General features: G+C 36.4%; 1 protein-coding gene across 1 annotated transcript in view; it reads right to left on the minus strand.

The window, feature by feature from the left end:
- Positions 1-593: 593 nt before the first annotated feature.
- The window catches only part of LOC103263558 (teneurin-1-like), a gene marked incomplete at its 3' end in the record, with an annotated part of 116,796 nt that continues 103,357 nt past the window's right edge, over positions 594-14,032 (minus strand). Inside the window, exons 7-9 of the mRNA XM_008061234.1 lie at positions 10,084-10,203; positions 3,702-3,963; positions 594-861 (exon numbers count right to left, since the gene is read on the minus strand). Of these exons, the coding sequence (XP_008059425.1) occupies positions 594-861; positions 3,702-3,963; positions 10,084-10,203 (650 nt within the window). The remainder of the gene's footprint in view (positions 862-3,701; positions 3,964-10,083; positions 10,204-14,032) is intronic.

Genomic DNA, 14,032 nt, shown 5'->3' on the forward strand with positions numbered 1-14,032 from the left:
AATATCATTTGTCTGAAAGAATTAAATATCTGAAAACCATAGGCCCAAAGGACGGCATAAGTTCTCTGCTATCTATAAGATTCTACATTTTTAAAATCTTGAGATTACAGAAAATCAAAAGGGGTAGGAAGGCAGAATGATTTTTTATTTAACCTGTAAAAGTAACGTTAATGAAGTCTAACCATCTTAGACATAAAAGATAATAAGTGGAGATGCTATAAGTTAGAATTTTGTAGTTTCTAAGTGGAAATGACAGTCTAAATGTCAAATTCAAAAACATGGCCTAAAAAACGCCACACCAAAGGTCATAGAAGGCAACATTCAGCTCTGGAGACAGTTACAAGTCAGATATTTCATGATTCCACTGGTATGCAGCCATCATGAAAGTGGAACTAAAATCATTTTGAAGCCAAAAATGTGTCAAAAGAGAACTCTAAACAGGCCCAAAGAGCTGTTTAAATGAAAAAAATAAAAGCTTTAGCTCCTTTAAGTAGATGAAAATCAATAATTAATCCAAATACAAATTAATATGCAACTACTATTTTCTGTTTTGAAAACAATACTGCCATTTACAAGGAATTAGTTTAACATACCTAAAGCCTCTGCCAGGCCCCAAACTTTCTGTCCATAGATGTCGGTCTTATTCCAGGCAAATGTGTAGACGAGATTAATTGCAGCAGGAAACCACTTTTGTGTGAGTCGCCCTTCCACAGCTACTGTAAGGTGTACTTTTACCATCCCCATGGGAATTGTTGAATGCGTCAGAAGGATCCTTAACAAGGTTTGATACCCGGGGGTGCGGCTGCTCAGGTAACTTAGCCTCACAAAGCTAGAAGGAATGGGGATTTCCTCCTGCACAACCTAGAAAAAAAAGACAAATTAACTCTTATCAGTGGTCACAGGTAGATGAGAATATTGCATGCTTTATGGTCTTAGAAACATGCCAAAGGAAAAAGCCTAAAGGGATCTAAGGATAACAAAGCATTTGTTCCATAATCTTTGTGAAACTGTGTGACCATAGATTTGCACCAAATCTGCATGGGGACAAGACATCCACCCAACCCTAAAGATTGCTTTCATTTTTCCCCTGCCAGGAAAGATTGCATAAAAAACAATTTCAGTTCTTCAACAGTGTTCCAAAAATTGCTTTGTAGGAGTTGGAAAAGATCACACTGCTGAATGTCAAGCAATTCAGCGCTATGGCTTCCATTAAGGGGTCTTTTTCTTATATATACATACACACAAACTTGTTTGGCATTGTCATATATCACAAATCCATTGCTGTAATCCTTATTCAGGGTAGGCTTGCTAAGAGGAAGGACTCCAGAAACAGGCCCAGCAAGTGATATTTTATGACAAAGGTTATGGTTTTCCTAGAATTAATCTTTACCACCAAGTTGTTTTCTTTCATGCTTGGAATGATCCTGAGGCCAAATTTTTAATCAAAATTTTCTTACATATTTCTCTGTGTCTGGATGTGTCAATGGTTGGGAATAAGTTTCTCCAGGTTGGCTCCTGTGACTTAGAAGCAAACAACTCCCATGAATTCCTCTGCAATTTTCATACTAAATGCTGGTCTTAGAGTGAAAATATCACTTGGTTTCTTTAGTTAATTTCTGTTTCTTATTTGCTTATTACCACAAATAAAGTTAAATAACCAAAGGTGGCAACTAAAATTGAATTTTGTGTTCCATAACTCTCATCTTTCAAAACACATCAGAAGAATAAGCCCATCCTATTCAACACATTTAAGGTGATAAAAATAGTGCAGATATTTTCATGCTCCCATTTCTTTTTACCTCAGAATCTTGTCCCCTCTTACTTTTCCAAACTTTTGCACAGAGAAGAACTGATTGTTAGACACATGGTATCTCATATTGTCCGATATTTTTGGGCATTGTCCTGTTTCTGAGGACACAATTTCTCTTGTGTACATTTTGCCCAGTTTTTCTTCTACATTAGCCAATTGACACAGAGCTGTCCACCAGCTGTCTTCTCAGATGGCAGCAGAAGTACAATAGAGAAGGATAGCATGACACTTACCAACTTAGTATTTATTTTCCTGAGGAACATGCAACCCCAGATAAGTTTTGTGTTGACAAAACTTTTGTGCTGACAGAAGACTGATACTTCCTAATGACATCTGTGAAGGGATTGGTGTATCAATCAAATGTACTCATTAAATGGTGTTTCATTTTTTTCTTTTTTCTTTTTTAGAAGAAGCAATGGAAAATACAAGAGGGGTAACTCTTTGGATTGCTTTTTCTGTAGAGTACTATTTTTGTGTGAGCCTTTCCTAAGCAGTTTTCTTTGGGCTCTGTTAATAGTTTGTGGGGCATGCTATGATGGAAGTACAACCAATTCAGTCTTGAAGTGCCCATTTACCTCTTCTTGAAAATACTTCTTGATTTCTAGATCTGTAAGACTTATGAGTCCCTTTTGGTGGCTTCCACATTTAACTATGGTGAGGGAATTGTACTATGGCTGCTTGAATTACTTAATATTGAAATGACAATATTGAATGCTCAACAAATAAGAATTCTCAGGAATGCTAAAATATCAAGGTTTAAAAATGTCTTCTCCTGACTATAAAACTTGACAACTCAGAAGCAAAGGTTTAAAAACTCCACAGCTTTGAAAGCTACCTTTACTAAACACAGATAGACAAGAGAAGCTGTCATTTTTTGGGGAGGGAGTGGGGTGAGTTTCCTTTTTAAAAAATTTTTCATCTTAAATATGTGAGGTACAATTCAGGGTTAGGTATACAAATCTTCATTATGCAAGAACCCTTGTTGATGAGGTATGCTCCCCCTCCCCTGGCAGTTTCCCACTACTTCCAATCACTTTCTTATAATATTATGATAGCTGTTCAAAGTCTGCTTATGAGTGAAAACATGTGATACTCAGTTCTTTGTTTCTGTGATAGATCACTCAGTATTACAGCCTCTAACTTCATCTAAGTTGCTGCGAATTTCATAATTTTGTCCTTCTTTATGGCTGGACAACATTCCATCATATATATATATATACCACATTTAAAAAATCCAGTCCTTTTTGATGGGCAGCATGGTTGGTTCCATGTTTTTGCTATTGTGAATAATGCTGCAATAAACATGTGTGCGCAGGTATCTTTTTCATAGAGTGACTTGAGTTCCTCTGGATATATTCCCAGTAAAGGGATTGCAGGGTTGTATGGGGGGAGGGTCGATTTTTAGATCTTTTAGAAATTGCCACACTGTTTTCCACAGAGACTGGACTAGTTTACATTCCCACCAATGTCATGGCTTTTAAGAACAATGACAATGAATGCAAACTTGACAATGGAAGCAAACTAGATTTCGTAAGGAGCTTTAATTTCAGAACCACTAACAGTGTAAGCTCATTGATTATACTGTTATCACTATTAAGCCAGCTAGCTTTGTTCTTTAGAACACAGTGTTCATTAGGTCAAGCATTGGGGTTTAATTCTCATGACGGCTAGTTCATATTGCTCTGTTCCGTGGCTATAGAGAGTACCTCAATGTACTGGTTGATCATCTTGTAAAGTGTCCCAGAAAAATGACATTTGAAGGCTTCTCTTGACAAATAAAGGGTAGCACATTATAGGGCTGGCAAGAACAAGAAAAGGAATTTAACCATTATACACTGTTGACCACACCTTGATATTATGATTTGATACATTCAAAGACTAATATACCCACCTGCAGCTCAGGAACAATAGTCCCTCTCTCTGGACAGGATCCTCCAAAAGATGTGAGTGGTGAAGGAAGCACAATAGGGTTTGGGCTGATAAAGTTGGAGATATCGCAGGATGGTGGGTCTGATACAATTCTTTGCATGATTACTTTCTCCACCACAATAAACTGATTCCAAGGCAACCAGAGTGTCCTCTTCTCAGGCAGGAAAGGTGATCGGTCAAAGATTAGGATGACAGAGATACCACCCATGGCTACGAGGTCAAAGCTGAGGAAAAAAATTAAATATGTATATAATATAAATGCACATAATATGAGAGTTTCAACCAAATGAACAATGAGAAAGTACACTTAAAATCAGTTAATTTTGGTGCCTTTTCCATTTTTGAGGACTCAACTACATCTATTTGTATTCTCTATGTTATAAATTCCTTCTAGCTAAATAGTCATTACATGGATGATTTCTTTTCGGTATCCAGTAGACTTTTTAAAAGAAATTCCACACCACCAGTTGATACCCAGTTGGAATTTGTAAATTAATTTTAATACTATTTTAAACAAAATCACTTGCATGCATTTCTAGAAAGCCACATCTGACATTGTTGCTCCCTCTTGTGCTAAAGATAAGAGAAAGATGACCATTTAATATTCAGCAGAATCTTTGAAGATGATGTATTATTCATCCTTAAAGCATGTCTATAATGTAACATAAGAAAAGTAAGAATCCAAAAGGTTAAATATCTTGTTCAGAGTCACAAACAGTGTCAGAAACCAGACAGTGTCATTGAGATGGCACTTGGAGAAAGATATCAGCAGAGGAAAATTGCCATGCCTGAACCCTCTGCATCTGATTACCATCTTTGTCTCACTATTTTTTTTTTGTTTTTGAGTTGGAGTCTCAGTCGCCCAGACTGGAGTGCAGTGGCTGCTCCCGGCCACCGCAGCCTTGCCTGCTGGGCTCCGGCGATCCTTCCGCCTCAGCCTTCCGAGTAGCCGGAATTACAGGCACGCGCTACAATGCCCTGCTGATTTTTTTTTTTTTTTATTGTAGAGATGAGGTCTCGCTGCCCAGGCGGGTCTCGAACTCGCGGGCTCAGGCAATCCACTCACCTCAGCCTCCCAAAGGTGTGGGATTACAGGCTGAGCCAACGAGCCTGGCTTGTCTCACTATTTTACTTGAACCTCAAATGTAGGATTTCTGGTTTGATCCAGAATGACTCTTGGTTCCCTTTTGTAAGACAGCCTGTAATAGATCCTGTCCATCTCCACCAACAACCTCTTATATATCTTGACGACACAGAACTATCTCTTATGTAAGCTAACTCCGTCCATCTCTAAAAGTGGTCTATGACAAAGTTATTGCTTTGGAGCTGAACAGATTCAGATTTTGGTTCATTCTTCACTAAATGTGTCTACTTTATTTTTAAAAAGTATAATGATGTCTTTGAGATGATGTACTTGAGAGCATTCAAAAAGCACAAACTCCTATATAAAAAAGTAAGGTAATGATAAAGTATTGTCATTATATCTTACAAATGAATAAAGGGCAATATACACCTTCATATTCAAAGCAACTTAAATCCACAGGAGAGAGATGTAAGCAATTCCTTGCATTAAAAAAATTTTTCAGTAAAACACTTTTTCAATGATAAAAAGCCTTGATAGGGAATCAGACTTAATTATGGACATCTTACCAGTCTCTCCATATGGCATTTATTATATTTATTAGAGTACTACCAATCATGTCCTGTTGTAGAAATCTTCCAGATAAAGATAAATGAACAGTAACAAAGGATAGATAATACTGTATTTTTTGTTGTTGCTTTTTCAGTGAAGTAGCTGTAATATTAAGGCAGTTTCCAAAAAGAGGATTTGAAGAACTGCATTAGCTATAGAAAATAATTTAGGTTTGAACTAAAAAAGGAAAACCCAAATGGCTTATAGTTCAAGACAGAGAGATTGAATTCATGATCGTATAGGAGCAGTTTAAGGCAAGTGTAGTGGGGAAAATTTGACACCACTTTTCAAGAAATCTTTCCTTTAGTTCACCTTCTGTGTTGATTTAAGTCTGTGTTCTTGGCTACGTTTATTTGCTTCACCCAAACCTTGACTCTTGACTCTTTAAGATTGAAGAGTTTGTTTATTAAAAACAAACAAACACAAAAAACAAACTATTCAAACAAGAACATATGTACCTGGGAATTATTCTGTACTTCCAGAAAGATTAAGCAGACAGGATAGGCATCTTGTTTTGTAGAAAGGATGTGGATTTGTTTTCATACATATTTGGGTTCAAATCCCATATCAGTTATGTTAATTTTGTGTCTTTGGGTTAGTTATTTTACTTCCATGAACTGAAGTTTTCTCATTAGTAAAGTGGGGCCACTATGATCTACTGCTTACCTACTGTTTTAAATGAGTAAATGTGATAGACTTAAAGGTCAAACATATAGTAGGGACTCAACAAATGTTAACGTTCTTCTCAAATCAGATCCATTTCCCTACTAAACGTATCATACATTTTCTCTTCTTGTAGTTCAAATGAACTACAGGTCAGCTTTTGATTATCTCCATGAACAGATATTAATTTTGAAGCTCTCCTTGGAATTTCCCCTAGGCTTCTTATGATGGTTAGTTTTATGTCTCAAGTTGGCTAGGTTATAGTTCAAACATCAATCTAGGTGTTCCTGTAGAGGTATCTTGTAGATGTGGTTAATATTTACAATCAGTTGAATTTAAGTGAAGGAGATGGTCCTTGATAATGTGAGCGGGCCTTATCTAATCAGTTGAAGGCCTTAAGTGCAAAACTGAAGTTTCTGTAGGAAGAAGAAATTCTGCCTCAAGATTACTGCATCAACTTCTTTTCTGAGTTTCCAGTCTGCCAGCCTGCCCTAAAGGTTTTAGACTTGCCAGTCCCCAAAACCTTGTAAGCCAATTTTTTTGAAATAAATCTCTCTCTCTATCTATCTATATCACTGTAGTGCCAAAAAGATGTATACACATTTTAAGAGATGTTATCTGTGTATTATTTTTAGTTTGCCATAATCAGAAGTGTCTAGATGCTGCTGGTAATCGCTTTGAGCACTTCTTGCAATTGCAGAAGTCAAACGTGACTTGTATTCATCTTTATCAGTATATATTGAGTATTACAATTTTGGTAGTTTTTTTCCCCTTTCTTAAAGTGTGTACACATTTTTTGCCCCTTCTGTGTACATTTTGTTTCCCTGGAAAACACTAACTCATACACGTCTCCTCTTTCCCCCAGCAGTTACACACAGTAAACACTGTCTGGCTGTTTCATTAATTGACATGGAGGTAGAAGGTGGATCTGTGGCCAAAAATCCATCTAAACCATTCCAAAACCAAATAAAATGCTCTCTGAATGATTAGTTCTTTGGAATTTCTCCTACCACAAATCACCTCCATTTGCATGGGTCATTAAGAACAGGTTATAAAGTCATATAACAATAGGTATAAAAGAGCCAAAGAGGAGAATTTATTTGTTTGCCAATCCATAATAGGTTAAGCCGGTCCTGTCCATAGATGGAAGAATATTGGAGATAACGCAGAATGCTTATCTCTGCCTTATAATATCCATAAATGAACAAACTTTTGCCATGAGGAGAATGAGAGGGAACCCTGTCTTTATCTTCCAGTCTTCAGGACAAAGATCTTGGGACTTTTAATGATTCTCAAAAACCTTCTAAGAATGTCATCATTTCATCTATTTTTCTTATCATTAGCTGAATTATTTATAAATAGTTCTCTTTCAACATCTTACTGAGTACTGGTCATGTATTCCAGGTGAAGGTGGTGAATTGTAGAGGATAAATGCCAGATTAACTGGGTTTAAATCTTGGGCTCTATCTTTATTAACTGTGTTAATCTGGATAAGTTTTCTTACCTGACAAATGGGGAGCATGATAATAATATACATCATAAGGTTGTTGTGAGGATGAAAACAGAATGACATTAATGAAAGTGTCTGGCATATAGTAGACACTCATCAGTATCCACTTTTCCTTTACAATTGCCTCTTTCATTTCTGCTATGCTGGCTCCTCTCCATCTGAATATCTAATCTCTCCATACTTTTAAAGGGTTCCACCACCATCTGTCCTTCTGCTTGTATACCTTTCTTTGATGTCATGACCTAGACTTTTCCTAGTTCTCTAGGGAAAGTTGTCAGTTGACTCTTACAAGAGGTTGATAATGAAGGTAAATGGTTCTACATTCCACATGACATATTTGCATTTAACATGGATTCTGAGAGAGCCAATAGTTTCACCCAAAGCAGTGATACCATTGGTGAGAATTACAAGCACTGCAACAGACTGGTGGGATTGAGATTGGGACATAGAAGATTCTTCTTAGCATCTCTCATATTACATCTGTGTAACAGGTTATTTAAATATAATCTCAGCATTTTTATAACCTTTTGCCTTCAGGTATATTTTTCTTATAATTTTTCACTTTTGAAATATACTTAATCTGAGGTAGCAACAAACAGAAACATATAAATGAGAACTCTCATCACATTGTCACTTTATGTTCAAGAAATGACAGTGGGACAGTCTGGTTGGCACTTGGGACCCATATTCTAAATGCTTACACCTTTTAGGAGCCTGAGGGGAGAGTTATTGCCAGAGGGGATTCTGGCTAGTATCTGTCATATACATAAATCTAGTTCTCACAGTGAGCTCAGCAGAGGAGGGTCTTGGCATTTAACTTAAAGCTAAAAACACAAAAATAACATTTACCTTCTTTAATGTTCTCTGTAAGCTGGAAGAAGAAATTTTTAGACTCTTTAGACATCAAAATTATTTTAGGTTCTTTTGTGAATATCAAATAATTCACTGAAATCTTTGTATGCAAGCTAAAAAAAATGAGGGCCTATCAGTTCTCCATGAGAAGTCATGAGAATCAAATGTCTCAGAGGGCAAATTATATTTAAAGAAATAACCATTTTTCAATCATAACACGGTTGAAGATGCTTGTAAAGGAGAAGCTAATTTGGTGTACTGGTTACTGTGGTGAATGTACTACCAAAAATCCCATTATTTAATCTAATTTGGAGAAAGATAAATTGAGATAATAAAGAACTCCAATTATGGAATATTTTAAAGGAAATGTAGTCTCATATATACATAGATATATTACATATCTAATAGATACATATTTAATAGATGTTTTATATATATATATATATATATATATATATATATAAAGCACTTGCTAACCAAAGTAGTTCTGCTCAGCTTGTTATAATGAATAGATGGCTAGTTAGTAATTAGCAATATAATTTACATATAAATAATTTACACAGTTTACTAAAGTCCTTATAAACAGTTTATTTTTTTAAGTAGGTTAAAACTCTTCCTATTATCTTTTTAAGCTAATTTTTTAAAGCGCTTTCTTGACAGGTAGTTGAAAAAAATAAATCCAACACAGCTCAAGTTGCATAATTAACATTTCTGAAGTGGTTAGGACTAATAAGGCTTGATTGTAGGTTCTTGAAATGAGATAGTCTCTCACACTGTGATAAAGCTCCAAGAAAACAGGTCTTTTTGTGAATACTGAGCAGCTTGTTATGAATAGAACTTTTTAAGGGTAGCCACCTGGAGACTAGGGCACCTCAAAACCATTATTACAGTGCTCCTGAGAGTCATAAATAGGTACCTCTAAGCTGGACACACTGGCCTATTAACTCAAATATTTTGAACCAATGTCTATCTAAATGACAGCAACAAAAACATGTGTGCGAACAAATCCTTTTTCAAGATGGAAAGGTTCTACTTAGAGCTCTTGCTTCCCAGGTCTCAGAGAACCTTGAGAAGCCCTTAGTGAGTAGCCTGGAGGTTGATGCTTCAGATTAAACACTGTAGTTAAGTAGGCTGGCCATGGTTGTTCATAAGTTGCAGCCACTAGTCAAATAGGCAGTCTGGGGAGGACACATTAAAAAAAACCAACTCTTAATTAATGTGATTAAATTCTGTACTTTTGGAAGAAATCTTTTGAACATGCTCATTTATGAAATATTTTGGGGTTGTAAGAAAATTGTCTTAAGTTTTCCATGGCTCCTTATTTATTACTTTCATCATTTCATTGAACTTTGAAGTTGGATTTATAAATGGAATTAGATGAAGAATAGAAAACTTTCCACATAGCCAGCATTTCAAGGAGATTTGAGAATAATAGTGAAGGAGTAGAAGAAAAATTTGGCTTGAATTAGATGGGGAATAGAGGAAATAAATATCACTAATGGCTTTTCAAGATAAAGCTGGAAGAAAGATGGGATTATCATCATGGTATGATCTGAGCCCTGGTTTTATCCATGGCTAGAAGTCAGCATTTGGTTCCCACAGTGACCAAAAGCAACAATGACGTACCTTCCATCTTGCCGGCTGATGGTAAACCCATAATCACTGTGGTGCAAGAAACTTACATTCACTCCCACTAGAGGGGTTCCATCTACGGCTACCACTTGGCCTCGAATCACACAGGCACGCCTACAACACAGAACCAAGAGCAAATAAAAAAGCATGTTGAAACTAGATTCTAGAAGCCTAATTGTAGAAACATTGAAAATACAGTCAAGTATAACAAAGGAAACAATTTCACCAACCACTAGAAACTACTAATGGCATTTTGGGAAGGTATATACATCTTTTTTACTCATCAAAATTAGAATTATGCTAGGTATAGTGCTGACTCCAGATATTTTTAAGTTAACAGTATATTTACTTAGTCTAATGTAATTAGAAAGTCCTCAATATATCATTTTATTATTACATAATATATGCTTACAATAGCATTCTATAACTTGTTTAACTCATCCCCTATTGCAGGACACTTCATGGTTTCTTAATTTTTTTCAGTCTTGAATTTTTTTAGTATTTTCTTGGAAGAGAGTTCTAGTTGTGAAAGGATATTTTTCTATTGAAATTAAAATTAACTGTATTAGCTAAAGCATAAATGCATTGTAGATATGACTAAAGTCCCTGCTGACCACCTTTCTTCCACTTTCTGGTTTTCACATCAGAGATAATCAGCAGTATCAATTTGTTGTGTGCATTTTATCTGCATTTACATACATAGGTATGAACATTTTTAAGGTTCTTGATGCACACTGCTGAACTCCTTTTTCTGGAAAAACAACCAACCAACCAACCAACCAATCAAACAAACAAACAAATAGACTTAGTTTGGTGAACTTTAAATGAAAATCTGCAAAAGAGACGCGATCCCTGACTGTGGTATCTTATTTTCCTTTTCTTTTTTTTTTTAATTTAACTTTTTTTTTTTGAATTGGAGTCTTACTCTGTCACCCAGAATGGAGTGCAGTGGCACGCTCACGACCCCCGCAGCCTTGACCTGCTGGGTTCAGGTGATCCTTCCACCTCAGTCTTCCAAGTAGCTGGAACTGCAGGTGTGCACCACCATGCCTGACTTATTTTTCTAGATTTATTACAGAAATGAGGTCTCACCAGGTTGCCGAGGCTGGTTGCGAATCCCTGGGCTCAGGCAATTCTCTTGTCTTGGCCTTCCAAAGTGCTGGGATTATAGGCGTGAGCCACCACGCCTGGCTGGTATCTTATTTTTCATGTTTAATTTTAAGAAAGTATTTCAGGACATTTTCCTCTTAAACAAATAATTGTCATCCTCGTTACAGAATGGGATTCTATTAAACTAACCCCTAAATAGATATAGTTCACTAAAATGTCTATAACTTTCAGCTCTACCCTGGATGACAAGTTTGACAAATTCTAGGAACGGGCGGTTAAGAAGAGGGCCCTGAGCCAAATCCCAAGCAAAGATTTTTCACTGGTCTGCTGTTATTGGGTGGCGGAGGTGGGGAGTGCAGTTTTTCCCCAGAGTTTAATCTTTGTCTTGGCAGCTCTGAGCTTTTAGACATGTGTTTTTGTTGTTGTTATTGGAATCTTACTCTGTTGCTCAGGCTGGAGTGCAGTGGCACACTCACAGCTACTGTAGCCTCAGCCTGCTGGGTTTAGGCAATCCTTCACCTCAGCCTTCCAAGTAGCTGGAACTACAGGCGTGTGCCACCACGCCAGGTTAATTTTTTTGATTTACTGTAGAGATGAGGTCTTGTCAAGTTGCCCAGGCTGGTCCTGAACCCCTGGGCTCAGGCAATGTTCTCACCTCCGCCTTTCAAACTGCTGGGGGAACAGGCATGAGCCACCGCGCTCAGCCCTGGATATGAGTTTTATAGGTGGGGCTAGCAGGATTGTGGAAGGTTAAGCAAGGTCAGTGATTTTTCCTAGGGCATAGATGTCTTTTTTTTTCCAAGTGAGATTCTGGATACTCAGGGCAGTTCAGTCTTGGATTAAAAGGGGGCATGTTATTCAGGCAAACATGGCTTTCTAGAATAATCCTAACAATTCCACCCTGGAATTATAAATTCTTTTAACAGAATGAATAAGTCAAGGGAAGTATCTAAAGGCTTATGACCACAAAAATCATTTGAGGAAAAGAGAAAAATAAAACACAAAACAGCCCTTCCGAATAAGTTAAAGATAGTTGCCAAAGTTTGTTTTATACATTTTATCCAATGAACCTCAGTACTGAATTCTATTACAATAGAATAATTGGTTACAAGTTATGCTAATAGGATTAATTTTGTACTAGGTAAGGTCTTCCCTAACACAAATTACAAGCCATTAAGTACTACTCAATGGTAAGCTAGTATAATTGTTGCTATTAGTGTTTGTGTACAATATTCTGAACTCTCAGAGAAACGTTCCTAGATCTATGAAATAGAACAATGCCTTTCTTCTTTCCAATGAGCTGCCCATTTTATGAATTATGTAAATCATGCTTCTGAGTGGCATGCAAATGACATATTGACACTTGTTTTAGCATGTCTGATTCTCCCAGTTTCGGTATCATTTTGAAATCCCATTTGCTCTAATAGAGAAGACATTTAAAGTCACTGAATTCTGGATTTTGAACTAATCTTGATATATCTGGTTCAGGGTTCTAAGTCCAATGAAACAACAAATGAAAATAGAAGGACATCTCTGGTTTTAAACAGTAACCTTTTAGAGGTCTTTACAAAGTAATATTTGAAAAGGTAAGTATAGATGAAGCAGAAACAAGCTGAGAAAATCTGCAAACTACATGGTAGCTCTGAGCTCTTAGACATGCCAAACCATTTAAAAATCAGTTAAACTAATTTTTGTTTTCTGAGGTTTAAATGCTATTGGCTCTTTGGGGAGTGTGATGGGGTTAGTTATTAACTTCATAAGCCTTCAGCAGTTAACAAGGTGGTCTTCACAACAATAACGCCTACCTAGGTGCTTGTTAATTCCCTATAGGTAACAAGTCTACACTCACTCATTTTATTTGCTCACACTAATCTAAACATTGTGTCTCTTCACAGCTGTACTAGGCTCAATTATTTTTGTTTTTATTTTGTCATGGTATTATTTTCTCATATTTTATGACACACAGAACTGTCTCTTCTTTTTGCTGCTTTTTATTTTCTATACAGTTTATATTTATGAAGGATCCAGGCTGGTGAGTGAAAGTCTCATAAAAGTCATTATTATTCTGTGCAATTCCCTTGTATTCCTCTCTTCCTTCATTCTGTATCTCATTCTGAGTAGACTTGTCTTTTGACTCTTCTGCTTCTTAATATTCCTCATATTTTATGAAGCACAAAGATTTGTGTGATAACGAGTCATCAAAGTCATCATTATTCAAGACATTGTCTACCTGTTCTTCTTCTCATTCATTTCACTCTTCATCATTCATAAATAATGCGCACAGACTTGTCCTTCAACTTCCCTACTTTTTTATTCCTCATACTTTATGATTCACACAAACTTACAGCATATGATAAAGCCCCATAAAACTTATTATTCTACATTTATCAATATTGAACTCTCTTTGTAATGTATTAGACATTAAATGTTCTAGATTGCCTATATCTTGCTGTTTTTGCTCTCATTATTTACACACTCCATGTCATCCATTTTTCACAAGAATAAATCTCAGCTCTTATTATTCCTGGATTACTAGTACTTACTGTAATCTTTGACCAATATCAGTCATCCAGTGTCAGTATAAATTGTCTAAATTTTGGGATGGTGTTAAAGTGTTCTTTTTAATTTGCAGTAAGCTTGATGACACTGCATGCAGAAACCTAGGAAAAAATCTACTTCTCAGGCAAACTCTCCATTTCAAAAAGAAAGCTCTCAAGCGTTCTCACTTCCCCGGGCTACATCAGCTCCAAATGGCCATTAGGGAGCCTTCATATATATTCTTGGCAAGTATGGTGTACTATGCCAGTTTGCTCAGCTCAGTTGCCATTTTGTG

This window comes from Carlito syrichta, unplaced genomic scaffold, assembly GCF_000164805.1.
Source record: "Carlito syrichta isolate Samal-C Ts95f unplaced genomic scaffold, Tarsius_syrichta-2.0.1 Scaffold305156, whole genome shotgun sequence".
NCBI lineage: Eukaryota > Metazoa > Chordata > Mammalia > Primates > Tarsiidae > Carlito > Carlito syrichta.